Here is a 27062-nt window from a genome sequence, read left to right as displayed (position 1 = left end):
TTTCCATTGTGTTTGTAGCAAAAGCCGATTTTTATATTAAAAAAAGTTTGACATGGTATGAAGTTCTGTACTGTACTTTTAGTATTGAAATGCTAATCTTGCATGTTTCCATTGCAGAACAAAACTACTCTTGTTTCTGGTGGATTTTATCAAGATGTGTTTGACAAGAGCGTCACTATGAGCACCTACCTTGTGGCTTTCATTGTGGCTGACTTCAAAAATATCAGCATGGAAGCCAATGGCACTCTGGTAGGTAACTGGTAACCCTTGGTAACTGGTGCCAGAGCCAGTTTAGTTAGCTAATAGGTGCTGTGCAAAGGATTGCATGGAAGCTCTTCATGACAGCAATTGTTTTTTTACCTTCATTTTGATTTTGATTTGGATCTACAGTGGCAGTACTGTATCTGTAAACCCCTAGGATTTTGAATTGGGTCTACAGTGGCAGTATTGTATCTGTAAACCCCTAGGATTTTGATTTGGATCTACAGTGGCAGTACTGTATCTGTAAACCCCTGGGATTTTGATTTGGGTCTACAGTGGCAGTACTGTATCTGTAAACCCCTAGGATTTTGATTTGGGTCTACAGTGGCAGTACTGTATCTGTAAACCCCTAGGATTTTGATTTGGGTCTACAGTGGCAGTACTGTATCTATAAACCCCTAGGATTTTGGTTTGGTAATACAGCCAACTCTCGTTAATACGAATTTCAAGAAACAAGCAAATGCGTTCACTGGGACCTAGACTTAATTTTGTCATGTAACGAAACTTGTGTATTTTGAGTTCTTTTAATAGATGGCTGCAGTCTACTGAAAAAGACAGGTTGATATAGTGCACCAATATGCTTTTTAGTGATTCAATTATGTTATTGTTTAAATACCTGTGTCACACTGCCTCTTAGGTCTCTGTCTATGCTGTTCCTGACAAGTTGGACCAAGTGAATCATGCCTTGGAGACAGCAATAAAACTGCTGGACTTTTATAATTGCTATTTTCAAATGCCCTACCCTCTTCAGAAGTTAGGTAATTGACTGGCATCTGTGATGCTTGTGTTCATTTTTCTGTTAAGAAGTATTCAGTGTTACACTGAATTGATAGAGTGGAACGTTGAAGTCTGATGGACCAGTTCCAGCATTTGAGAAACGTGTTTCCATTACATCTGTGTTATTCATACGATGGAGGGTTTCAAACAACATGTGCTTTTCTACTGCATATGGGATAGATACTTGGTGATCAGTGTTTCTTTGGGTCTAAAAAATAATTAGACAAATCATGTTTAATGTAATATTCCTTTAAATACTGACTCAAAACATAAATGTAAACATGTTTTATATATTAGTGAAGCAAGTATATTTACAAAAAACTGGTCATATACAATATTTCTGTCAGTCATAATTTGAGCTGAAATCCCTTTAACCAAGTAAAGGTTTATGCCTTCCCCAATGCAAGACAATATCCTTTCAGTAGACTAGTAAATACTGCACAATTCTCTGTCTTGAATCACTATTTTGAGTTTGTTTTTGTTCAATATCTTGCTGGTAGATTTGGTGGCCATTCCTGACTTCCAGGATGGAGCCATGGAGAACTGGGGGTTAATCACTTTCCAAGAGACAACCATCCTGTATGAAAACACCAGTTCTCTTCTGGACAAGCAGCTGGTTACCATAGCGATAGCTCATGAACTGGCCCATCAGGTACTTCTATACTTCCTTTGCTCTAATCTGAGTGTCCTGTCCTGCTGTTTTACTGTCTGCTTTGATTTATATTGCCAAGTTTAAATGGGGCAGTGCAAGCATTTGTTTAGCAGTTCTCATAGCCTGTGGAGGAACTGTCAGCCTGGTGGTGTGCCAGGTTCACCTGCTGTATGCCACAACCCTTAACAAACAAAGTCTGTTCATGCCAGCATGGCTTCATTTCGGTCTTAAAATCAATTTCCAATTATTTAAAAGAAATTTGAAATGGAATTGATATTTTAAACACACAGTAATTGTTGTGATTGTCCAACTGCTTTCATTTGAAGGCAGTTGATTGAATAGCAGTGACTTCAATTTAAGTAATTTGGTTACCACTGTGAGAAGCTCATTTTAACAGAATGCTGCTAATTGCAATTTTGATCAATGGTGTGTTGGAATTGATTAAAAGGGAATGGAAATTGGAATTGATTTTAAAAAGGAATTTGAAATGGAATGGTAATTGAGAAACAGGAATTGATCCTGACCCTGCAGTATACCCCCATCTTGAAGAAGTGCAGAAAATGCTATTACAAATGAGATGTGAAGAAATCTGCTGTGAAGACTGCAGTTTCAAATTGAGCGACATACAGAGACTTGCCATGTCCTTTCTGTGATAAAGCTTGCTTGATTATTATAATCTGAGAGTATGAGATTAACATGACTGTGAAATACTTGAAACTATTTGGGATGTAGAGGGTATTATTGGTATTGGATGCAAATTCTAGCAATACCATGCTTTATAGTTACAGTAAGCTATTGAGAGAGATACACACCTGCATTCAATGTAAGCCATGTGGCTGGTTGTAAAGGACCTGGAACCACCTCCGGAGTTCTTCATCCCCTCACTGAAGCTACATTGATTTTGAGGTGTTTCAGTGTTTTTGTGTTCTTGTTTTTTTAGTGGTTCGGTAACCTGGTCACTATGGAGTGGTGGAATGATCTGTGGCTTAACGAAGGCTTTGCAACTTTCATGGAGTACATGTCCATTGAGAGAATTTTCCCTGATCTAAATGTTGTAAGTATACCTGGTATATAAGCGAATGTGACATGAGAGAGAGAGGATTTATTGCAGGAATAAAGGCATGTTTCTGTATCATGGCATAATTGAGTGAAGGAAGAATAAAGCACTGCTCGGCAGCAAAGTGTTTTATGTTTTAAGTGAGGCCCAAGGTTAATTATGACATGAATCAGTGGCTGGCAGGAGGAATTTATTTAAATTAGAAATTGAAATGGATTAAGAAAGATTAAAATGGCTGTTGGTAAGGACTACTGTTCAGGCTTCTCTCTCTGTGCAAGGTGGTTACTAAGTGCAGCGAATCAGCCAGTCTGAGATGATGAACCTCCGATTACTTAGTTCACTCTGCGACAGCACTTTTAAAGTCATTTAAGGTCCATTATCACCTAGTAATGGACTTGGAGTTTGTCGGTTTATCAGTTGCGCAAAGAAGTTCTGAGATATATGAATATATTTAAAGAAAAGCATTATTTGTTCAAGAAATTAAGACGTTGGTTCGATCAGCCTCTACCACGCTAGGATAAGCCACAGTGCAAATATAGAGTGAAGACTCGCAGGCCAGCATGTCCCAGGTAACACTTCTAGATCGTGCTGTACTTTGTGTAAAAATAGCTTGCCTGCAAGCAGCATTGCACGAGAAACATGAAGATCCTCAATATACAAAATAAAGTCCTCAGTAATGGAGCAACCAAATGATTTCAAACTGAAAAAGGGGAGGGGATTGAGAAAAAAAGGAACTAACAAACGTAAATGAATGAATTAGATTTAGGGCTTGAGTTCATGATCTGGTATACTAATGGTTGCAATGGTCTCTTTTGAAATAGCATAGGCTGACAGTGAAAGTAAAGATCTGCCAGGTAAAATAATTCTTAAATGATTTGGTTTAACCCTTTAGGGTCCAAGCTAGTTTCGCCTATATTTCACTATTTTCGCCTGTTTTTTAGATTTGTGGCTATAACTCTAACAATAAAGGTTACAAGTACATGTCATACATGAAATGAATGTGCACACACTAGGCTTCCATAAAAATAAAAAAAAAGTTAAATAGTCTGAGACTTACCCTGTGCAATACAGATAACAAAAACCACAGAAAAATAGAAGCTCTTTAGAAAAATACATTGTTTACTGTTTGTAAAAATTATTTTAACATGGCCATCTCAAATGTGGTAGCAAACAATGAAACTACATATAGGGGACATGGAAAAAAATATAAACAAATTGGATTATAAATAAAGGAATTATGGCTGTATATATAAAAAGGACCAAAAGCAACAAAAAAAAAAACCTGATTCATTGAAAATGTGCACAAAAAACCCCCAAAAAAACAAAAAAAAAAACACATTCCAATTATATGTCCCAGGGACCCTGATCATGTGGTGCAAGATGGAGCTATTCACTGTGGCTTGAATGGCCAGAACAGTGGCGACCAGTGTGACCCTAACAGCTCTTGTGTCGTGCATCTGATCCAGAAACACGAAAAACAAATATATATTTATCGGAAAATAGGTCCTTGTGCCTTCAATGTTGCCATTTCTGTTTTATTGTAAAGATTTTGTGTAAAAATGTTGGTTTACTGCACGAGGTAGGTTTGTCTTGCAGTGCAGCAGCAACATTGCAAAACACTCGCATTGGCGGCTCTCTCCTGACGTGGTCCTGTACCAGAAATACACCAATAGGACCTGGTTTTAAAGCTCTCCCTTTGCTCATTCCAGTGGTGTATTGCTTACAGTCTCTCACAGTGCCTGAGTCACAAGAGTTAAAGGGCCAGGTCGCCATCGGGATATTTAACATTCAATGGACCCTATATAAAAAATGTGCACAAATTTGTATTGCTCTTTATTTTAAATATATACTTGTGGTATAAACAGAATACTGAATGATCATTTGTGGTATACAGTTTTTATTCCCCTTTGGAAGGAGAATAAAAAGTGTATACCACGAACGATCATTCAATATTTATGTACTCTAACTTTTCTCCTCCCTAGCACAGCTTCTATACCACATTCTATTTTCACAGTAATTTTGCAGTTTAATGTGTTTTTCCTTGCCTGTGTGAAGCGTTTCCCTTGTTACTGCCCTCTGAGTTTCCCATTGATTCCCCATGCTTTCGCAATGCATTTACTGTATTATTTACCATGCTTTTCAATAGTTGGCTGTACCGTTGCTATATTTTACTACAAGCGTCACTCATTTCTCACCTCTTCTCTCTGACAGGGGGACAATTTCCTCGCCGCACGCTTCAGGGCAATGGGTAAGGACTCATTAAACTCCTCCCATCCCATAACGACTCCGGTGGCAACCGCCGAACAGGTGGAGGAGATGTTTGATTCCGTGTCCTATGTGAAGGTAATGTTAGGGTCATATATGAGAAGGTCATGTTTGGGTTAGGGGTATATATATGAGAAGGTAATGTTTGGATTAGGGGTAGGGTTATGTATTTGAGAGGGTAATGTTAGGGTTATATGTTTGAGAAGGTAATGTTTGGATTAGGGGTAGGGTTATGTATTTGAGAGGGTAATGTTTGGGTTAGGGTTATAAATTTAAGAAGGTAATGTTTGGGTTAGGGTTATACAGTGCTGAGAAAGTTTGTGAACCCCAATAGTAATTATGGCAATTCCATAGTTTTGCCATGATAGCCTTCTTGAATCAAAATATCCAGTAGGGTTTATATTAACCAAGTCCATGTCTTTTGAAACAAAATGATGTATGAATTAGACAAACAATGAGTAATTAAGATTCAGAATATGTGAAAAAGTAAGTGAACCCCTGGTTTTATAATCTCAGTTAAGGGAATAATTAGAATCAGGTGTTTAAATAATTTGGTAGATCTTCAGGAGTGATTTTTGGGAAGCCCCACCCTATATAAAGATCAGAAACTTTGTGAGTTTGGTCTTCACCGTACAGGTGTGTGGAAACACGTCATGCCACAATCAAAAGGAATCTCTGATTACCTCAGAAAAGCAGTCATTGATGCTCATCAGCCTAGAAAGGGTTACAAAACCATTTCTAAGGATTGGGGGCTCCAATCCACTGTCGGACAGATAGTCTACAAATGGAGAAAGACCACAGTCACTCTACCGAAAATCTCTCCAAGAACAAACCGGAAAATCATTAAGGAAGTCACAAAGAACCCCAGAGTTACATCCAAGTATCTGCAGGCCACACTTGCCTTGGCTAATGTGAGTGTTCATGACTCAACTATCAGAAAAAGACTGAAAAAGAATGGTGTTCATGGAAGGATAGCCAGGAGGAAACCACTGCTCTCTAAAATAGAACATTGCTGCCATTGTGAAGTTCGCCAAAGAGCACATAGATGATCCACTAGACTTCTGGAACAATGTTCTCTGGACAGACTAGTCAAAGGTAGAACTTTTTGGCCTCAATGAGAAACATTATGTTTTACAAAAACCAAACATTGTGTTTGAACAGAAGAACCTCATCCCAACCATCAAGCATGGTGGTGGGAATGTGATGGTTTGGGGCTGCTTTGCAGCCTCAGGACCTGATCAGCTTGCCGTCATTGACACAACCATGAATTCTGCATTGTATCAGAAGATTCTAGAGGAGAATGTCAGGCCATCTGTCCGTGAGCTGAAGCCTAACCGAAAGTGGGTCATGCAGCAAGACAGTGATCCTAAACATACAAGCAGATCTACAAAAGAATGGCTGCAGAAGAAGAAATTCTGCATTTTAGAATGGCCTAGTCAAAGTCCGGACCTAAACCCCATAGAGATGTTGTGGCAGGACCTGAAGTGAGCTGTCCATGCAAGGAAGCCCTCATATGTCGCCGAATTGAAGCAGTTCTATAAGGAGGAATGGGCCAAAATTCCTCAAAACTGATGAGAGACTGATCAACAGTTACAGGAAACACTTAGTTGTTTGCTGCTCAAGGGGGTGCCACCAGTAGCAGAATCTAAAGGTTCACATACGTTTTCACACATTAATATTGAATGTTGAATCATTTGTGGATAAATAAATGTTGAAAAAGTGATCATGTTTTTGTGTCATTTGTTTAATCAGGTTATCTTTATCTATTATTAGGACACAGATTAAGATCTAATAACATTTTAGTTTTGAAATATGTGAAAATCCTAAAGTGTTCACAAACTTTCTCGGTACTGTATACATGAGAAGGTAATGTTTGGGTTAGGGTTATATATATGAGAAGTTAATGTTTGGGTTAGGGTTGTAAATTTCAGAAGATAATACTTGGGTTAGGGTTATATATTAATATATATTAATTTATATATTAATGTTTGAAACATTGCGTTAACTTAGGAATTTGGAATGTGGTCTGTAATATAGAAGTGAAATATGTCATTGTGTCTCTGTGTTGTAAATGCTTGCGTCATGCTTGAGCTGTTTGTTCACCTTTGCTCTCTTGTTTTGGTGCTTTGATGCAGGGCGCCTCCATTCTGCTGATGCTCAAATCGTCACTGAGCGAAGAACACTTCCAGATAGGAGTAGTTAATTATCTAAGTCAGCACAAGAATGCAAACACACAGAGTGAAGACCTGTGGGCCAGCCTGTCCCAGGTAACACTACGGTGGTACTTTTTTTTATATCCTGCTGTTCTGTGTGTAAAAGCAGTCAGCCTGCAAGCAGCATTGCATGAAAAACATGACAAATACAATCCTCAATAATGGTGCAACTGAATGATTTCAAACTGAAAAGGGGATTAGAAAAAAGAAACCTACAAAAACAACAACACGGCATTAGTAGTGAAGTATTTTAATAGAGGCCCTGTTTGAATAATGCAAAGCTGAGGGAACACAAAGCCATTTTTTCAGGCACAGTGGCTTGAAACCTGGTTCCAGGAGACCGGGAGATCTAGTTTGAGGCAGCTTTGCAGTGTCAAACCAAGTCTCCCCCGGTGTGCCTTGCAGTGGCCTGAAACCTAGTTTCCTTCGTGGTATGCTATTTTAATGGGTACAGTGGTCTCTTTTGAAGTAGGTGATTACAGTGTTGCCATGTGCCTTTAACAGATTACAGAGATGGTGAACATCACAGAGCTGATGAAATCGTGGACCCTTCAGAAAGGTTTTCCATTGGTAACAGTCACCAGGAACGGCACGAAGATGACTCTTCAGCAAGAACACTTCTTACTGAGTGTGGACAATTCATCTAGCAGCTCCAGGTGAAACAGACTGCCTCCCTGAAGCTAATGAGGGGAATCTATACCTGCACAAAACACTTGTCAAAGTTATATCTATGTGCTTTTATTAAGCAAACAGCAAAGATATAGTGGATACTACCTTTGTCAATAATTAGATGACCTAGAACTTTCTTGTCGCATATATTTTGCAGTAAAAATGTAGTTGGTGGTTCATTCACAAGCTGATAAGGTCATTTTCTAGTAGCATATTTATATATTTTTTAGTATTTACTTTTTTTTTTACTGCCTATTTGAGTGCAAACAAAGATGAAACACCCATTTATTAATTCCAAAAGTTTGGCTCTGCTGCCATCCTCTGGTTAGGGGGTTGAATAAATTCTTGCTGATTTAGTACCAGTTTCAGCAGAAAGATTTCCCAAGGGTAACCCATGGCAAAGTTTCAGTGTCTTGTATTGAAAGATAACTAAATGTATAGATATACATATTACCATATTCGTTTTGTCTTAAGCTAATGTTTCTAGCTGATAAATAATTTCATATGGAATTTATTGTTTAATAATAATAATAATAATAATTAGCCTCTGCAGTCTCTTTAAACAGATACTCTTTTTGGTTGTGATTCTTCAGCAGCTACCTCTGGCAGATTCCCCTGACATCCATAAACAGTAGCTGCAGTAATGCCTCAAGCTGCAAGAGTGTGATCATGCTAAAGGAGCAGTCTGGTGAGCCCATGATGTGTGCTGTTCATTACAGGATGTGGTGAGCCTGTGCTGTGTGCTGTTCAGTACAGGAGCGTGGTGAGCCCGTGCTGTGTGCTGTTCAGTACAGGAGCGTGGTGAGCCCGTGCTGTGTGCTGTTCAGTACAGGAGCGTGGTGAGCCCATGATGTGTGCTGTTCAGTACAGGAGCGTGGTGAGCCCGTGATGTGTGCTGTTCAGTACAGGAGCGTGGTGAGCCCGTGCTGTGTGCTGTTCAGTACAGGAGCGTGGTGAGCCCATGATGTGTGCTGTTCAGTACAGGAGCGTGGTGAGCCCGTGATGTGTGCTGTTCAGTACAGGAGCGTGGTGAGCCCGTGCTGTGTGCTGTTCAGTACAGGAGCGTGGTGAGCCCGTGCTGTGTGCTGTTCAGTACAGGAGCGTGGTGAGCCCGTGCTGTGTGCTGTTCAGTACAGGAGCTTGGTGAGCCCGTGCTGTGTGCTGTTCAGTACAGGAGCGTGGTGAGCCCGTGCTGTGTGCTGTTCAGTACAGGAGCGTGGTGAGCCCGTGATGTGTGCTGTTCAGTACAGGAGCGTGGTGAGCCCGTGCTGTGTGCTGTTCAGTACAGGAGCGTGGTGAGCCTGTGATGTGTGCTGTTCAGTACAGGAGCGTGGTGAGCCCGTGCTGTGTGCTGTTCAGTACAGGAGCGTGGTGAGCCCGTGCTGTGTGCTGTTCAGTACAGGAGCGTGGTGAGCCCGTGCTGTGTGCTGTTCAGTACAGGAGCTTGGTGAGCCCGTGCTGTGTGCTGTTCAGTACAGGAGCGTGGTGAGCCTGTGCTGTGTGCTGTTCAGTACAGGAGCGTGGTGAGCCCGTGCTGTGTGCTGTTCAGTACAGGAGCGTGGTGAGCCTGTGCTGTGTGCTGTTCAGTACAGGAGCGTGGTGAGCCCGTGCTGTGTGCTGTTCAGTACAGGAGCGTGGGGAGCCTGTGATTTGTGCTGTTCAGTACAGGAGCGTGGGGAGCCTGTGATGTGTGCTTTTCAGTACAGGATTGTGGTGCAGGTGTCTCTTACCCTGCTGCTCCCTGCTGCACTGTGTGCTTTGTTTCATTTCATAAAGTCATGTCCCATTACTGACATGCTCTATTCTCTCCTCCACCAGCCACCCTATACGTTCCTGAAGAGGTGCAGTGGGTGAAATTTAACGTTGACATGGAGGGATTCTACATGGTGCATTACGGTGAAGACGGATGGAGCGACCTGATTATATTATTAAAGAACAATCATTTAGCACTTAGCTACCAAGACAGAGCAAGCCTCATCAGTGACATATTTGGACTTGCCAGGTATGGAGGGTGTTTGATTTTGAATGAGTTACAAACCAGCTGAGGGAAATGTAGACAAGAACAAAGGGTTAGGAGAGTTTTTAAAATCCTAGTAAGAGTTCACTGCAGTCAGTGCTTTAAGCACAGCACAGAGACCAGGAGTGGAGATTTATTATTGTTGTTATTGTTATTATTATTATTGTTATTATTGAGACTTGCTAGTCTGCCTGATCATGTTTCTAGAGCGGTTGTCTGTAAATGTAATGCTTGTAAAATGTTAAAGTTGGGCAAGAGATAAGGAGCTGTCATGAGCCCCTCAAAGCCCTACAAGTGAGCTCAGCTCAGTGCTGACCTGAACAAGCCCCACCATTCAGTCCAGGGTGTCTCTCAAGCAGACACTGCCAATAGCGCCATAGTATGTGCTGGCTTTGTGATGTGGACTGCTGTTTGCTGTGGCAAGGTGGACATTTGAACCAAAGCCTCCAGTGAAAAGAGGCTTGAGAGGCTATTAATGCACTACCAACAGTAACAGCATGACCTGTTTCTAGTGTTTTCAAGCGAATGAGCGGAAGCAGAACAGTGGCTGAGCCAGGGCTGGATCAGTTACCCAGGGTCCTTTGCTGTACCTGGCATCCGTCCTGCCATGCAATACATTCAGCACTTACACTTTCAAACAGCTGCATGCGTTTATGACCATGACTGCGTAAGCAGTAGCAGTAGTAGTACATTACATTCTTTGACTTTTGTACGTATGACTTACTGGGCACCAAATGATGTTGAAAACAGTACCAGTATTTTTTGTATCTTGGTTATTAATGTTTTCCTAGGCTGGGCAAGGTGTCTATCCAGCAGGTGCTAAATCTTACCAGTTACCTTGTCAATGAGACAAGCACCCCCCCAGTGACTGAGGCACTGCTTCAGCTCAACCATATCTACAGACTTCTGGAAAAGAGAGGATTACTGCAGCTTACTGCAAGGATGAAGGTGAGGCTGGCTTGAGTGAAGCTGCTGAGCTTTGTGACACAAACCATTTTGATAGAGTAGCCTGTAGTCCTTTTAAGATAAAAGGGACATATTTTTGCAATGGGGTGCATGAAACAGGTTTGAAATTTACTGACAGGTTGGATCTGGTCATCCAAATTTCAAGTCTCCTCCTCGTGATAGTTGAGTCACTCTCAAATGTATTTTAAGAAGAAACTGTTTGAACAACTACTCAATTCCTTGTGCACCTTCAGGGGTTAAACCTTACAGTACTTGCAACTTGCAACTGTAATGCATTTAACACACATTTCTGTCTGGCTTTACCTTTGTCTGTGTGTCACTTGTATTTTGATTTAGCTTTGGGATATAAGATTGAATATTTGTATACAGTGCCTATAGAAAGTCTACACCCCCTTGAACTTTTTTCACATTTTGTTGTGTCAGTGCCACTTTCATGCATTTAAATGAGGATTTTTTTCCACTTCTTCCACTAGACTTTCTATAGACACTGTGTGTAAAAATGGAATGAGAGAAATATTGTTTAGTTGGTATAAAAGTGTTAAGTGAAGAAAGGCAGCATCTTTAGATTTCATTCTTGTGCTATGTTAGGGCTCACAGTTGGTTATTTCCTTCTACTAAAAACATCATCACCAGGCTTGCATGTTATTAAGCAATGTTTGCGATTGAATTAATGAAAGACCACTAAAATAATTCTGTTGTAATCTCAGTAGAATACCGGCATGAAGTTGTCTATCCAGTGCCTAAAATCAGGGTTTTATTTTTAGAAACTATTACACGGTGCCTTTTTATTGTTTTAAATTACAAATATTTACATTGTGTGTGTCTGTCTGTCCGTCTGTCCCTCCCTCTCTTCTGGATGTTTTTGTTTGCTTTTTTTTTTTTAAGTTGGATATTTTGTCTCAATGTTCTGCGGTCGTGTACCCTGGAATGGAGTTTTCTCATTGGTTTCTCTCTCTCTCTGTTTTTTTTTTTCTTCTTCTCCAAGGCATATATTCTGGGCCTTTTTGAAAAACTGATTGCTAACCAGAGCTGGAATGAAGAAGAATCCATAACTCAACAAAAGCTTAGGTCTTCACTGCTGGGAGTCGCCTGCTCTTACAGCCACCCGAAATGCGTTGAGAAAGCCAAGAACCTATTCCTGAACTGGACAAAATCTCCTGCCAACGTGAGGTAAAGGATAACAGATATTAAGCGGCTATGAACCAATTACCAGCTACAGATATTTGCCACAGGATCCTACAAAAACAAGGGACTTTATTTTAACCCATTAAGTGCAATTGTCCTCATTTACCTGTTCTAATTTTCTTTTTTCTCATTGTAATGATAACTTTCTTTTAATGTTTAACGCAATGTACAATACTAGAGATCTCGCTAAGAGGACACAACAAATATTTAAATGAGTATATTGCAGCTTTCTTCATTAACATATTTTCTCTTCATACATACGACAAAAAGTTTACTTTGCTGAGTGTCGCAATGACAATGCAAATTTGGGTATGTTTGTGCTGCGACTGGCCCATCTTGGTACATCTACCCCCGAGTGCTAACCAAGCTTTCAATTTCCATGCCTTGCCTCTTGCTGGTGCTATCCGTATGATCATGTCCATGCCTTGCCTCTTGTTGGTGCTATCCGTATTATCATGGGACCCCCTGTCCTGCTAAAGGTCTCATGGTTCTTGACATGTTAAGCATTAAAGCTTTAAACTGAACAAATGTACTATATATACCAGTAATACCATATTTAAATAGGCTAGCTGCTATTGTTTTATACCAAAAATATATATTCACAAAAAAGAAAATTGGTTATTTTCCCTTGTGATTAATTTAAATAAGCACTTCACTTATGCAACATCATGTACTCCTTCTGTCGGGAGGTTTCAGCTGAAATACCCTTTACAGTTTTTGCTCGCTGAATGGTACCCAAGTTTCAAAAGTCATAATAATCTGGTTAACACTTTTTTTTTTTTTTTGGGACTGACAAATTGCTAAGACAAATCCACACAATCGGAATCACGCATGCGTACAGGTGGAAAATGTGGACGTGATAGTCTTTTTGGGTTTTTTTTTTTTTCCTCTTCATCTGCGGTTCACTTTGAGCTGCTAAACAAAGATTTAAATAAGTGTACTCTCTGGTTTCGAGAATAAATAATACCGTTAAAAAAATCAATTCATTTGTTTTTATTTTGTCTTATCTTTATTTGTGCATTTCTGAGTTGTCTTGCATACCCCCTATGACCCTTGGAAGCAACCCCAGGGGTACACGTACCCCCGTCTGAAAACCCCTGCACTACATAATTACTATTTGGATAAATTGTTTTATATTTATCTACTGCCTCAATTCCTCCCTGACACTTGGTTCTTTACAGCAGTCCATGCTGCTATCGGTTCCTTCGACTTCCAGCATTAAACCACTAGACTGATAAATATTCCTGTGCTCTGAAGTGTCTTTCCATGTTGTCTAACCTAAGCTGTGGTAACACCTGCTTCATGAAGCTAACGTTCCTGCCCTTGTCTTCTGTTCTGCAGCATTCCTGCAGATCTCATGAGAACTGTATTCACAGTTGGCATCCAGCACTGTGACGGCTGGGACTCCCTGCTGCAGGCCTACAGCAGCTCCCAGCTCGAGGCAGAGAGAGAGAAGATGCTGCAAGCATTGGCAAGCAGTACGGATGTTAGGAAGCTGATATGGTGGGTGGGGCGAAAAGTAACGGTGTGCAACATGCAGCTTTGAAAGAACACACACAGAAGAATAACTTGAACACACTGAAGCTAAGAAAAGAATACAAAAACTTTCTTTTAATTCATTCATTGTTTTGGTGTCATGTTGAGGCTTACAATACGAAAACAAAGAAAGAAAGGTATGTTTGAATCCTGAAACCTGTTCATTATAGTTGTGCTGAACATGAAGTAAAGATAATGGCTTCAGTTGTTGTCTGTGGGATCGGAGGACACTCTCTGGTTCTCCGAGAGGATATAGAGGTTGGAATTGAACATTCGGAATTGGGGACACATAAAATATTTGGACACAAGACATAAAAACAAAAATACTTTAATGGAGAATATACATTTATAAAACAATCATGTTTAATCATATTTACAAATTCAATTTACAGTGTGATTGCAGTGGGATATTGAGTGTGCATTGGCACTTCTTGATGTGTAGAACTCGCTTCAGTCTCTTTAGGTTTAATATTGAAGGGCAGGAGTGTACGGAATTTGTCAAATGAAGTATTTAAGCTGCAAATCCTCAATAATTGAAGACGGCACCTGGCATAGCTTCAGTGTAATTTACTATATCAGTTTTACAGGGTGTAGCCAGCAGAGGGCGCATAGGGTCTGTCTCCAGCTCCATTCTCTTTTTACAAGTGTTGCTCTTATCCAGGCTGATGCAGACCAGCTTGAATGGTGAAGTTATTCGGACACAAGAGCTCCCTCTCGTCCTCACGACCATCTCGAAGAACTTCGAAGGACACCTGTATGCCTGGGGCTTTGTCAAAGAAAACTGGGATAAAATAATAAAAAAGTAAGTTATTATATACCGCAAAACATTTTTCCAATTCTTTCACTTTTAGTACCCTTTCTGGTAACGGAGGTGTCATGCCATAAAAGGTAGACTTGAAGAAAGATAAACAGCATCTTTGGCAATCCTAGCTTAAATGTATTTTTTTTAAATGTGTTTGTATGGGTTCATCTTACTCTTAACCAAATTTTTTTTTTTTTTTTAGTTAATTTTAGTCGTCGGCAATTTTTTACCCTGGTTTTCTCCCCAATTTAGTATGTCAAATTATTATATGTATCCTCGGCTTTCCGCTCGCAACCCCCCTGCCAACTCGGGGAAATGTGCTCCTGCCAAGCCACCGTTTTTTGTACGGTGGGTCCACAGTGATGCCACCCAACCTTTAGTGCCGGAGGACAACACAGATCCGGTAGCTCCCACTGCAGAATCACAGGCGCCCTATCAGCCACAGGGGTCGCTGATGTGCGGTGAGTCGTGGATTCCCCTGCCAACCTAAGCCCTCCCTACCCAGGCAGCGCTCGGCCAATTGTGCACCGCCCCCCCTAGGAACCGGTCACGGTTGGCTGCGATCTCCAGTCTATAGGGCACATCCTGCACTCTGCACGGAGCTCCTTCACTGGATGCGCCACTCGGGAGCCCTTCTCTTAACCTGATTTTAAGGATAATTCAATGTGCAGTATCTTTTATAGCAGAGAATTTATATATATTCTGAAAATACAGTTACAGAGATCTTCTTTTTCATGCACACTCCCCTAATCTGAAACCCCTGTCCCTTGTGTTCCTTCTGTCAACAACCATACATCTGGAAATTCAATACAGCTTTACTATGAACTTCTTTTAGAAGCTGTGGAATGGAGGTGGTGCTTCCTAGTTTTGAAGGACAGATATTTTAGGGGTCCCAGAGTGAGCCACCTTGTAAAGGCATGACTGTGCTCTGCAGGGTGAGTCATACAGTCAGGGGAGATCATTTTGCCTCCTGGCTGTGCAAAGTTGCCAGCCTTCACTGTTTGTTCCCCAGGGAGCGGCTATTCTCAGTGCTCACAGAAGACCATACTGTCCTGAGCTCAAAGAGGGCACCTGCAGGGTTGACCTTTGTCCCCCAGAGCTGTTGTGGGGATCGCTGTGGTGAGGGAACATAACTGGACATTCTAAATGATGAAGTGGGGGTTACTCAGTTAAATAATAGGGCACACTAAAGTGTATATTATAATGGGAAGTAGGAATCTGGAAAGGCTGTGTACATTGTGATTGTTTGAATTTGTTCTGTTTTAGATTTAATCTTGGCTCGTTTGCAATTCACAACATTGTCGTGGGAACAACATCCCAGTTTTCAACACAGGCGCATCTGTTTGAGGTAAGAAGTGACTTCCAGTCTACATGTAGAAACTATGTCTACATGTCTACACCAGGAACAGGGAATTGCTACCAGCTTACACTTTGGGACTTTTTACAAGACTTGGCAGATTTCTCTTAAGTGTAGCAAACTTTATATGGAATAGTGTTATGTGTGATTTGTTTGGGCTTGTTCATCAAACAGACTGCACAAGGAAGTAAAAGCAGCGATAACAAATTGTTCTGTGTTGCTTGTAGTAACACTTTTATCCAGCTACAAACCCTTTGAGTTTACATTCTCTTTGTAAGGTTGACGTGACCCAGAGATGACCTTAACACTACTTAAAAACATACATAATTACACAGCCAGAAAAAGGCAAAACCAGATATTTATAGATGTTGTTCTTGAACATATTTAGATCATAATGGCCAAGGGGCCTGGAATCGCACTTATAGCTTTCAGGTCTTTGTGGCTTGGAGCTTGGTTTCATGCCACTGCATGATACACCAGGGTAGACGAGAGGTTTGATACACAAGGTTGTCTCAAACTAGGTCTCCGACTCTCCTGGAACCAGGTTTCAAGCCACATTTCCTGAAACAGTGGCTTTGTGTTCCTTCAGCTTTAGGGTCTGCTTTGTACTGCTTGGTGACTTATGTTAAGTACATCTCCAATTTTTTTTTTTTTTTTAATAAAGCTCTAATTGCATTTTAATAAAGATATTTGCATTTTGACAAAGACCAAAAGAGAAAAATGGTACGTTACATTTGAGTTGAAATGTAAAAGCAAAACAAGCTTTTTGAAATTGATTGCAAAGAATAAATTGACTCCAAATCCAAGCTGAAAATCATCCCCTTAATCATTAACGATGCTTCCTAATATTTATCTTTTATAAGCCTTGCATAGGACTTGAGGCGAGGAGGATTTAAAATGGCTCTGCCCTTGAAAAACAGTAATGAACTTCTTGTTCTTGACATGTGCAAGCACTAGAACCCTTGCATCCGTGTTTCTTGTGTTTGATTCGGGTTGTGAAGTGAGCTTGGCAGCTCTACTGTAGATTCTATTTGGACACACCACTCCTGGCTAATGCTCTCCTTCCCTTGCAGGTAAAGAACTTCTTTGGATCTCTCAAGGACAAGGGTTCTCAGCTAAGAAGCGTCCAGGAAGCAGTGGAAACGATACAACTCAATATCCAGTGGATGGACAGGAACCTGGAGGCTCTGAGCCACTCTCTTTGAGCTGAGAGCAGCGCTGTGCAGGACACAGGAACGTCTTGCTCTGCTTGGGTTACAGTCTAGGAGAGACCAGTCACCACGGCAACTGCGGCCTTTGCACTAATAGGAGTTCTAGCTACCTTATGTCCACTCTGATCCCTTTTATTTATATAGAGATTTTTTTGTTTGTTTGTTTGGTTAGAACTTTTTCTTCATTGTTAATGTGAGTATGTTAAGCTACAGACCAAAAAATAAATACATTTAAAATATATTGTAAATATATGGAGGGTAGTATGTGTTATATAAAGATAGCATCATCAAAACAGCATTTTTTTATTTTTTATGGATTTATGACAAAGCACGAGGATGGCAGAAAATGTTTACTGTATGTGTGTTATTGTGTGGTGTGTACTTATTACTACACCTGTAATGTATAAACACACTGCAGTACAGGTAATGGATTGCAGGACTGAACCAGTATACAGGCTAGTCTAGAAAAACATTGAGGGGACTTGTCTGTGATAGATATTCTCTCCCTCAATCAAATATAAAATGTGTAAAACTCTGCCTGTTCTCTGGCTGTTTTTTTTTTTTTTGTATATAGCCTTTAAAAAAAATTAATTTCCAGCAGCAGTGTCCAGATTGAAAAGTGCTTACCTGGATGGATGTGTTCTTCATAGAGTCCTTGGCATTTGTTTTTCACATGCCTAAAACAGCGGGATTCTGAATTAGAACTTCGTAGTGCATCCTCACCTCCAGTCTGAAAGATTGCTTGGGCTCATCCCCAGTTAACCCCTCTGTACTTTTGATGGGGACATAACCTTGACGTTGGTCCTAGTTCAATGTACTCTACGCGGTGGCTTTATTCATAGAACAGCTGAGGGAAAGTTGTTTTGTTTTTTCTTTTTCTTTCAAAACCAAAGAATTTGAGGTTGTAGTATTCAAGAAGACAGATGAAATTTCACCACAGACTCGACTGCTGGCTCACACAGTAAAATAAGGGTTAAATGAGGCACTGGGTTGTGTGTTTTGATTCCTTAAAATCAAGTCTTTCTAGTAAATAGCCTTGTTTTCTTTAAGTACACACTGGTGTAAAGATTTAGAACCTTCATGGCACGCAAATGTTTTTTGTTTGTTTGTTTAAACAAGCAAATATAATAAAGAGCACAATGTTTAATCATATTATTTGATTTTAAGTATGGAATACAATTCAAGAACTACTCGATTCTAAATATTTCAGATCAGAAAGAACTACTTTCAGTTTCTTTTAATGTTCCTTGTTTTAATTCAGTATGTCAGTTCTGTAGGGGTATTTTAACTAGCTTGGTTTTATTTAATGGGCTTTGCTCCAACAGTGGCAACAGGTCATGTTAAATTGATTTGAAGCTTTACTGTGAGTTAGTTGTGAATCACTTCTCTAAAGTAAATGAGGGGAAACCTTAGTAGAAGCTTTTATAAATTAGCAACACAGTTTTTCATTGCATGGGGGGTGGGGGTGGGGTGTTAACGCTTTGCGGCTGCCCCATTTTATAATTGCATTCCACATTTCTAAAGCTAAATTCCTTAATCAGGGAGTTTTAAAACTTTGTTTTTTTGTTGTTTTACATTCAAACCAGGTACTTGCAGGGTATACTTTATGATGGAGTAAAATATTGTTTTTTTAATAATGTTCAGACCGTTTTAGAAAGCTTTAAGACTGTATAATGTAGGTGGATATTTGCACTGGTACAAGCCCTACGGTAAAGCCATGTCGGGCGGACATGAAAAGGGTACAGTTTTCAGAGTCTGCAAAGGGTTAAGGTAGGCTGCCAGCTCTTTAAGCACTGCTGCTTTTGCTGAACATTTATTTCTAGAATGTTGTTCTGCTACGCTGACAGGGTTTCAGGGAGTTTGTTTTCTTTTTGGGTGTGTTTTTTAAGTGTGTTTTTGTTTTGTATTATAATTTTCTTAACTCGTCCCTTGCTTACTCACACATCCATTGTGTATCGCTTCAATCGTCTTAACCTGCATGTTGTAATTCTGGTCAATAGCTCCCTGAGTGCTCTGCAGTTAGCTATGACTATGACTTATCTGACAAGACTATTTAACCTGACTGGTCTCTTGGAGTCTTGTCTGGATCCCCAAAGATACCTGTACCTAATTACTGTAGTTGCAAAGCTTTACTCTTGCTGAAAGTGATGTCAGCCATGCATTCGTTGACTTTATTGTTGCACTGCTTAGCTCTGTTTCTGAGGCAGCTGTTTCTGAGGCAGCGGCTCATTTACTAGTATTTAAAAAGTCATTTATTTTATAGTTTTTCCTTTTTATTCTGTTTTCAGGTATTTTGAGTGATTGTGATATTCGAATATTGAGTTCTCTTTTTTTTCACTATCTGTACCTCTGCGAGCTTGTCTGGAATGTTGTGACTACCTTAGACTTCCTCGTTCCATTGAAGTCCTGCAGACTCTTGGCGTGCCTTCGTTCTGCTTGTCTGAGAGGACAGCAGATTTGAAAGGTCATGCTATCACCTGGTTTGAATGGAATGAGGAGGTCTGTTCAGTGCTGGGAAGCTCTCCAGACAAGGTCAAAGAGAGTTTAAATACAGGTAAAGACTGATTTAGATACAGACTCTGTATTGGAGCGTCAGAACCCAGAAACACTCTTAATAGTTGAAAAGTGGGTTAAATAATTATAATGACCGCATGATACTGTATCTCTAATGGGCATAGCAAATGCAAGTAGTGCTGAAAAAAACGTGGGGGCCTTTATTCTTTTTCATGTTATCTTTCTTTCTTTTTGCCCCTCAGCCTTGAAAGGAATTAAGTGGCTTCAATAAACATGTTTTTTTAATTCTAACAGTGGAAGGAAAGAAAACCTTAAAAATGTGGTACATGCCTGTAATACTTCATGCCATCACCGTTTAATCTCTCAGGTTGTAAATAGTATCTTACTGTGTGGTGCGACTACAGAAGAGATTGCAAAGAGAGCACAATTACAGAGAGGAGCAACATTGTTCACAGGCAACGGAAAGACATTTGCTAGTGCAGCTACCAGGTAATATGGAATATCAATGCAAATTTGTTATCTCAGTAAAGCGTTGTATACAATTTGCAGTTTTGTTTTACTTTCTCAAAAAAGGTGCAAAGTTCTGCACACTGAAGTGGAAACCTGTGATGCGTCAGGTCTGTAGTGTTTCAGAGGGGGACGTTGGCCATTGTTCCTAAATTAACACTCCATAAGCCAATGTATCATACAGCTATCACAATCCACACTTATGTCATGGAGAGTAAGCACAAGTGTTTCTTTTAAACTTGAACGGTGAATGTAAAATGTGAAAGTTATTTAACTCTTAGAACAAAACCAGTTTATAAAAATAAAAGTAATAATCTATATGTTATTATACATAAAATGTACTTTTATCTTTTCTTTTTTAAGGCTATTTGTATTATGCCAGGCAATGTAGCTCTTGAATTTGCCTTGTACTGTACTCTTGAGTTCCAGGAAAAGCCTATATATTTTTTTTGTTTCAAACTAATCGTGTTCTGAGTACTGAAATCGAGGCATGTAAAAACATGGTGGCTTTTTGGTGATAAGGAATAAATATTTACCTAAAAAACGTGTTCGCCTGTGTAGTTTTTGTTGCTTAACGGAACATGCAAGAATATTAGCTGAGAAAAACCAAACCATTGGCGAGTACATATTCTGAAGCTATTTATTTTCTTATATGGCCCCTAAAGGTAGGCATGGAAGTGAAGTTCCATGTGTGTGTAAACTCTCCCACGCAATGCTTATGTTACCTATACCTAGCAAGAATCTGGTAACCTCTTTTACAATTGTAAACATCATGAACATCATGATTGATAGCTTCAAATGATACAGCACAACACCTGGCTCTTGGTTTAATAGATGGTACAATATCTGAAAAGATGTCCTGCGTCTTCATTTTGTGTTCATATACAGTACACGATTTCCTAGCATCCCAATACATATAAAAGTATGCTTTTATAAGAATAGAACTCAAGCCATATTCTACTTGCTGGACTAGATCACTGTATTGGTGACTGGAGCTGCTGTAGCTGTTATGTGGGAGAGTAAATCCATTGGGAGAAATGTACTGTATACGATTATAGACCAAAGTAAGGCAATTAGTCAGTGTTATAGTAAGTTGTTTTAGAAAAACAATACACAGCAGTTAGTATCACCCCATAGTGCTGTTTTTTTTTTGTTGTTTTTGTTTTTTTTCCCCCACTTCCCTATTGGTGCTTGCAATTATGGATGGGGCGGTATGAAATTTTCATGGTATGATAACCGTTAAAAAAAATACAGTGGTAACCTTAATATCACGGTATACAGTACATCATGCAAGTTGTCAAACAAAGGCTCAAAAGAAGAAAGACTAATGTAAATCACATAATTTACCATAATTCACAAAAATAAAACCAACAAAACACACTTCCTTTCATGGAATGATTTAAACATTTGGTATTCAGTATTTTACTATGCCAAGTAACTTGGTATGTTTCTTTCTTATAAAGAAAATCAGAATAATAATTAAAAAACCCTCTACACTCTCAATGTTACACTACAACAGTATTAAGATCTATTATTTGCTCAAAATTATGTGGTGCTGTAGTTTGTATTTTAACTTATAAAATTCAATAAATAAACAAATAAATAAATACTTTGTTTAAATGATGGCAAATAGAATTGGGAAATGATTGGTCTTTTGCTTAAAACACAAACATGTACCCGTACAGGTTATTTAAGAGTAGAGATGAGTTTATTTTTCCAACCGGATAAATAAAATATGTATAGCAAAAATATATATATATTTTAATACTAAAACGTGTTATTGGATTTACATTTACAACATTGCACAAGTAAGCTTCCAATGATTATTACACATGTGGAGTTTGTATTTAAAAAAAAAAAAAAAAAAAAAGGATTTCTTCACTTACCTAAGAAAATTGAAAAATTGTTACAACTAGTTCAAACAAAACTACGTTGATAATAAGTAGGCTAACCTGCTGGAGTCGCGGGCCTGTGTTAGTTTTGTTTGAGACGTTGGTTGTGTTTTTATAATGCAGATTTCCGCAGTTTTGCACCATGCTGCACAGGATCTCGGAGATGCGCTGTAGACGTCACTCAACACCCACAGAAATCTGTGCAGATTCTGCATAGCCCAGCGCAGCTTTGAAATGTTATTGCAGGAGGCTGGCTGCGGCTGTGAACCAAAAGGGACGATGCAAAGATCATGAGTGTCCTGCTAATCGTAATGCAAATAACCACTAAAACTACTGCTGCCACCTTGTTAGCAGAGACGAACGACATTTGATCATTATACAATGAAGCCGTGAACAGCCTTGTCCACGCTATATTACATTAATTAAAAAAAAAAAAAAAAAAAAAAAAAAAAACATAATGTACTAAATCTGTAATAAGTAATGTATCATTTTACAAATATAAATACAGAACGTTGAAAATGTGTGCTAGGCTGAAGTTTTGGAGAAGGAGTTTCTCTAAAAGCTGCATGTGACGTCAGAAAGACAGCAGCCAAGAGCAGCCGGCGCAGCAAGCTCTGGGTATCAGAACGAAGCAATTGAAACGTGTATTCTGTGTCATTGACCGTTTCCTTCAAAACCATTATCAAGCTACAGTATCACTTTACAAAAAAATCTTCCTCAGACACTTTGCTAATGCTGCAAGTACCATCGCTTGATTTAGAAGAAGCGTGTTTACACTTGAAAAAATGTGATAACTGGCGGTTTAGAATAAAAGCAACATATAATGACCCATCCTACTTGCAATCATATTGATCAAATTATATTTGAAGCTTCTTTTGACACAACGACTTGTATATTACGAGCTGGTTGATTACACTATGTAACACAATTTTTGTTCCTGGGTAGTAAGTGTTATTTCCTAATTGCTTATGCCTCAAAAGTATAGAAAATGGCTATTATTCCCCACAAACTTTGCTTTTGTGACCAGGACAGGAAAATTTCAAAATATCACTATTTCCAATGAGAAAACGGGCGCTTTTGTGTCTTTTCGTTCACATAAAGTCAGAAAAAAACAAATTTACAGTATAAACGTAAATCTCGAAAAACTACTCACTTTTAAATCTTTTGTAGTCATTTTTGTATTACTTTAGTACAAATACATGTTAATTTGGATTCATATGTTGTTTTTTTCTGACTTGATGTGAACGAAAAGACACAAAAGCACTCGCTTTCTCATTGGAAATAGTGATATTTTGACATATACCTGTTTTAAAAGGTACCAAAGTGTTTATTGTTTACTGTGGCATAGGAAAGCTCTGCCCTTTTTAAATTGGCAGAGATGGGGTTAATTTCCCCTACCTGCCTGGGTTTATTATGTTCAGGTGGCTGGGGTTGATTAGGTTACTTAACGATCAATCAGCGCCCAGCCACCTGACATAAAAGGAGGCCTCTGCTTCTGATTTAGGAGGAGGGAGCTGAGGAAGCAGGTTGGTGTTTGTGTGTGATTTTTTGAATTTTGCTAAAACCAGTGAAGGCATTGCCCAGCCTGGAAACCTTTATTTTGTACATTTTGCTTTTTTGTCTTTCTTTTTGTGTTTAAATCCCTTTATTTTACCCTTGTGCACTTTTATTTTGTGTTATTTATAATAAAATTAGTATTTTTTTGAACTGCAGACTGTCTCTGGGCCTCTATCCACTCACCAGCCTGCCACATTTGGTGTCAGCAGTGGGATAGTGCCAACTAGAGGCTCAGAGCAGTATTTTTGTTGTTGTTTTGTAGAATTTTTGGGATATTTTATTTTATTTTTTTTAAAAAACATGGGAAAGAAGAGCAGACTGTGGCAAAGGCAGGACAAGCAGCAGCTGAAGAAATGTAAGCTGCTGCAGCCACCGCTGGAGGACCCGGCCAGCCTCTTCCCCTGGTGTTCCTGGTGCAGGAAGGAGGACCATCGTTGGCGGTCCTGACCAGATGTGCCACCAGCAAACTGGTGTGGCCAGTGTAAGGAGGACAGCCACAACTGGGCAGGATGCCCCTACAACCAGGCCCAGGAAGAGGTGCAGTGTTCACCCCGGGCATCAGGGGCCACCTCACTACCTCCAGCACCAACACCTTCACCACCGTCCAAGGAGATCTGGGACTGGTTGATGGACCCTGAGGCAGACCTCGTCCACGATCTCTCCATAGTTATCAACACGCTGTGGCGTCGAGATGGGGAGAGGTGGGAACAGTGGGAGGAACAACACCACCCGGCGTCCTTCCCAGAGGTTGCCCTCATGGTGGTTAATTACCTGGTGGTAGTCATGGGAAATGCCCCAGTCACTCCAATAAAGAGGGGTGAGCCACCTTCCCGAGAGCCATTAAGGCAGGAGGAGCCGCCTGCCGCTCCCAGAGCCCAGAGAGGGAGGAGGAGCCGCCGCCGCTCCCAGAGCCCAGAGAGGGAGGAGGAGCCGCCGCCACCGCTCCCAGAGCCCAGAGAGGGAGGAGGAGCCGCCGTCGCTCCCAGAGCCAGAGAGGGAGGAGGAGCTGCCGCCGCTCCCAGAGCCCAGAGAGGGAGGAGGAGCCGCCGCCGCTCCCAGAGCCCAGAGAGGGAGGAGGAGGAGCCGCCGCTCCCAGAGCCAGAGAGGGAGGAGGAGCCGCCGCCGCTCCCAGAGCCCAGAGAGGGAGGAGGAGCCGCCGCCGCTCCCAGAGCCAGAGAGGGAGGAGGAGCCGCCGCCGCTCCCAGAGCCAGAGAGGGAGGAGGAGCCGCCGCCGCTCCCAGAGCCCAGAGAGGGAGGAGGAGCCGCCGCTCCCAGAGCCCAGAGAGGGAGGAGGAGCCGCCGCTCCCCAGAGCCAGAGAGGGAGGAGGAGCCGCCGCCGCTCCCAGAGCCAGAGAGGGAGGAGGAGCCGCCGCCGCTCCCAGAGCCAGAGAGGGAGGAGGAGCCGCCGCCGCTCCCAGAGCCCAGAGAGGGAGGAGGAGCCGCCGCCGCTCCCAGAGCCCAGAGAGGGAGGAGGAGCCGCCGCCGCTCCCAGAGCCAGAGAGGGAGGAGGAGCCGCCGCTCCCAGAGCCAGAGAGGGAGGAGGAGCCGCCGCTCCCAGAGCCGCCGCCGCTCCCAGAGCCCAGAGAGGGAGGAGGAGCCGCCGCTCCCAGAGCCCAGAGAGGGAGGAAGAGCCGCCGCCGCTCCCAGAGCCCAGAGAGGGAGGAGGAGCCGCCGCCGCCGCTCCCAGAGCCCAGAGAGGGAGGAGGAGCCGCCGCCGCTCCCAGAGCCCAGAGAGGGAGGAGGAGCCGCCGCCGCTCCCAGAGCCCAGAGAGGGAGGAGGAGCCGCCGCCGCCGCTCCCAGAGCCCAGAGAGGGAGGAGGAGCCGCCGCCGCTGCCCCAGAGCCAGAGAGGGAGGAGGAGCCGCCGCCGCTCCCAGAGCCCAGAGAGGGAGGAGGAGCCGCCGCCGCTGCTCCCAGAGCCCAGAGAGGGAGGAGGAGCCGCCGCCGCTCCCAGAGCCCAGAGAGGGAGGAGGAGCCGCCGCCGCTCCCAGAGCCCAGAGAGGGAGGAGGAGCCGCCGCCGCCCCCAGAGCCAGAGAGGGAGGAGGAGCCGCCGCCGCTCCCAGAGCCAGAGAGAGGGAGGAGCCGCCGCCGCTCCCAGAGCCCAGAGAGGGACGAGGAGCCGCCGCTCCCAGCGCCCAGAGAGGGAGGAGGAGCCGCCGCTCCCAGAGCCAGAGAGGGAGGAAGAGCCGCCGCCGCTCCCAGAGCCCAGAGAGGGAGGAGGAGCCGCCGCCGCTCCCAGAGCCCAGAGAGGGAGGAGGAGCCGCCGCCGCTCCCAGAGCCCAGAGAGGGAGGAGCTATGGCCCGAGGATGCCTGCCTTGCACCGCCCAAGAATGCCACGCCTGCTCCGCTAAGGGATGACTCATTTGGATCGCCTGGGGTTGCCTGCTGCTCCGCATCGCTTGTGACTGCTAGTGTCTCCTTTTTGTTTTCTAGGGTTGCCGAGAGTCCGTCGCCGCCTCCACCACCAGAGGGAGCCGGGCCGCCATCGCCGTACTACCTTGGAGATCCAGGGCCCCCTCAACTAAAAAAGGCTTGGGGGCTCCGACATCAACCCCGCCCACCACCACCCACCATAACAGCCCACCCAAGGGACATAATTGGACATTTGGGTGGGGGGGGGAGTTGGCTGGTGTACGTTGTACATGGGGGGAGGTGTGTGGCAGAGCAAAGCTCTGCTCTTTTTAAATTGGCAGGGATGGGGTTAATTTCCCCTACCTGCCTGGGTTTATTATGTTCAGGTGGCTGGGGTTGATTAGGTTAATTAACGATCAATCGGCGCCCAGCCACCTGACATAAAAGGAGGCCTCTGCTTCTCATTTGGGAGGAGGGAGCTGAGGAAGCAGGTTGGTGTTTGTGTGTGATTTTTTTGAATTTTGCTAAAACCAGTGAAGGCATTGCCCAGCCTGGAAACCTTTATTTTGTGCATTTTGCTTTTTTATCTTTCTTTTTGTGTTTAAATCCCATTATTTTGCGTTATTTATAATAATATTAGTATTTTTTTGAACTGCAGACTGTCTCTGGGCCTCTATCCACTCACCAGCCTGCCACATTTACAAATAAGAAAAATAATGCATTTAGCATGAACAGTTTCTTTTTCAAAAGAGTACAGTGGAGAACTAAAAAAGACAAGCTTTAAAAATCACAAAAGATGCAATAATTAGGAGTGCCACTAAGTGGGATTTGATGCTATTAAAAGTTCACTTCAGAACCTGCGAAAAATAAAGGGGGGGGGTCAAAGTCAACTCCCACCTCACACCCAAGGTGTGCCTATGAGAGAATGAGTAAAAGTGCACCGTGCATCAATCCTATAAAACAAGATAAACACAAGTAAATACAAAATAAAGAAACAAATCTCACTGCAACGCTAAAACATGACAAATCACAGTGAATACATCAAACAAATCATACCTAATAACTACAAAAAGTAACATAAACAAACCAATATGCTTCACTAAAGATCCCCGCACCTGTAAGAGAGGAAGAGGGGTAGCACCCGAAACCTGCACTTGAGCCACCTCAGTTTATTCAACACAGCAATACAAACAAACATTAGTTTAAGCAACACTTATTCATTACGTATCAGATGTTCTCATTTTGTAAATCATTAAAAAGCTAGTGCACCC

General features: G+C 41.9%; 1 protein-coding gene across 2 annotated transcripts in view; it reads left to right on the top strand.

The window, feature by feature from the left end:
• LOC121299611 (leucyl/cystinyl aminopeptidase) overlaps window positions 1-19925 on the top strand; it is a 33799-nt gene extending 13874 nt beyond the window's left edge. The window contains exons 4-18 of one of the 2 annotated variants that reach the window (XM_041227446.1): window positions 118-249; window positions 899-1019; window positions 1539-1690; window positions 2631-2744; window positions 4959-5090; window positions 7148-7279; window positions 7730-7881; window positions 8491-8582; window positions 9713-9896; window positions 10703-10859; window positions 11863-12047; window positions 13404-13565; window positions 14260-14400; window positions 15667-15748; window positions 16831-19925. In XM_041227446.1, the coding sequence (XP_041083380.1) occupies window positions 118-249; window positions 899-1019; window positions 1539-1690; window positions 2631-2744; window positions 4959-5090; window positions 7148-7279; window positions 7730-7881; window positions 8491-8582; window positions 9713-9896; window positions 10703-10859; window positions 11863-12047; window positions 13404-13565; window positions 14260-14400; window positions 15667-15748; window positions 16831-16962 (2070 nt within the window). In that variant the 3' untranslated portion in view covers window positions 16963-19925. Of the gene's footprint in view, window positions 1-117; window positions 250-898; window positions 1020-1538; window positions 1691-2630; window positions 2745-4958; window positions 5091-7147; window positions 7280-7729; window positions 7882-8487; window positions 8583-9712; window positions 9897-10702; window positions 10860-11862; window positions 12048-13403; window positions 13566-14259; window positions 14401-15666; window positions 15749-16830 lie in introns of both variants that reach the window. The other variant, XM_041227437.1, reaches the window with a different exon arrangement.
• Window positions 19926-27062: the final 7137 nt, after the last annotated feature.

The sequence above is a fragment of the Polyodon spathula genome, chromosome 2, assembly GCF_017654505.1.
Source record: "Polyodon spathula isolate WHYD16114869_AA chromosome 2, ASM1765450v1, whole genome shotgun sequence".
Lineage (NCBI taxonomy): Eukaryota > Metazoa > Chordata > Actinopteri > Acipenseriformes > Polyodontidae > Polyodon > Polyodon spathula.
The sequence above is the reverse complement of the archived record's forward strand: the minus strand, read 5'-3'. Positions and strand labels throughout refer to the sequence as shown.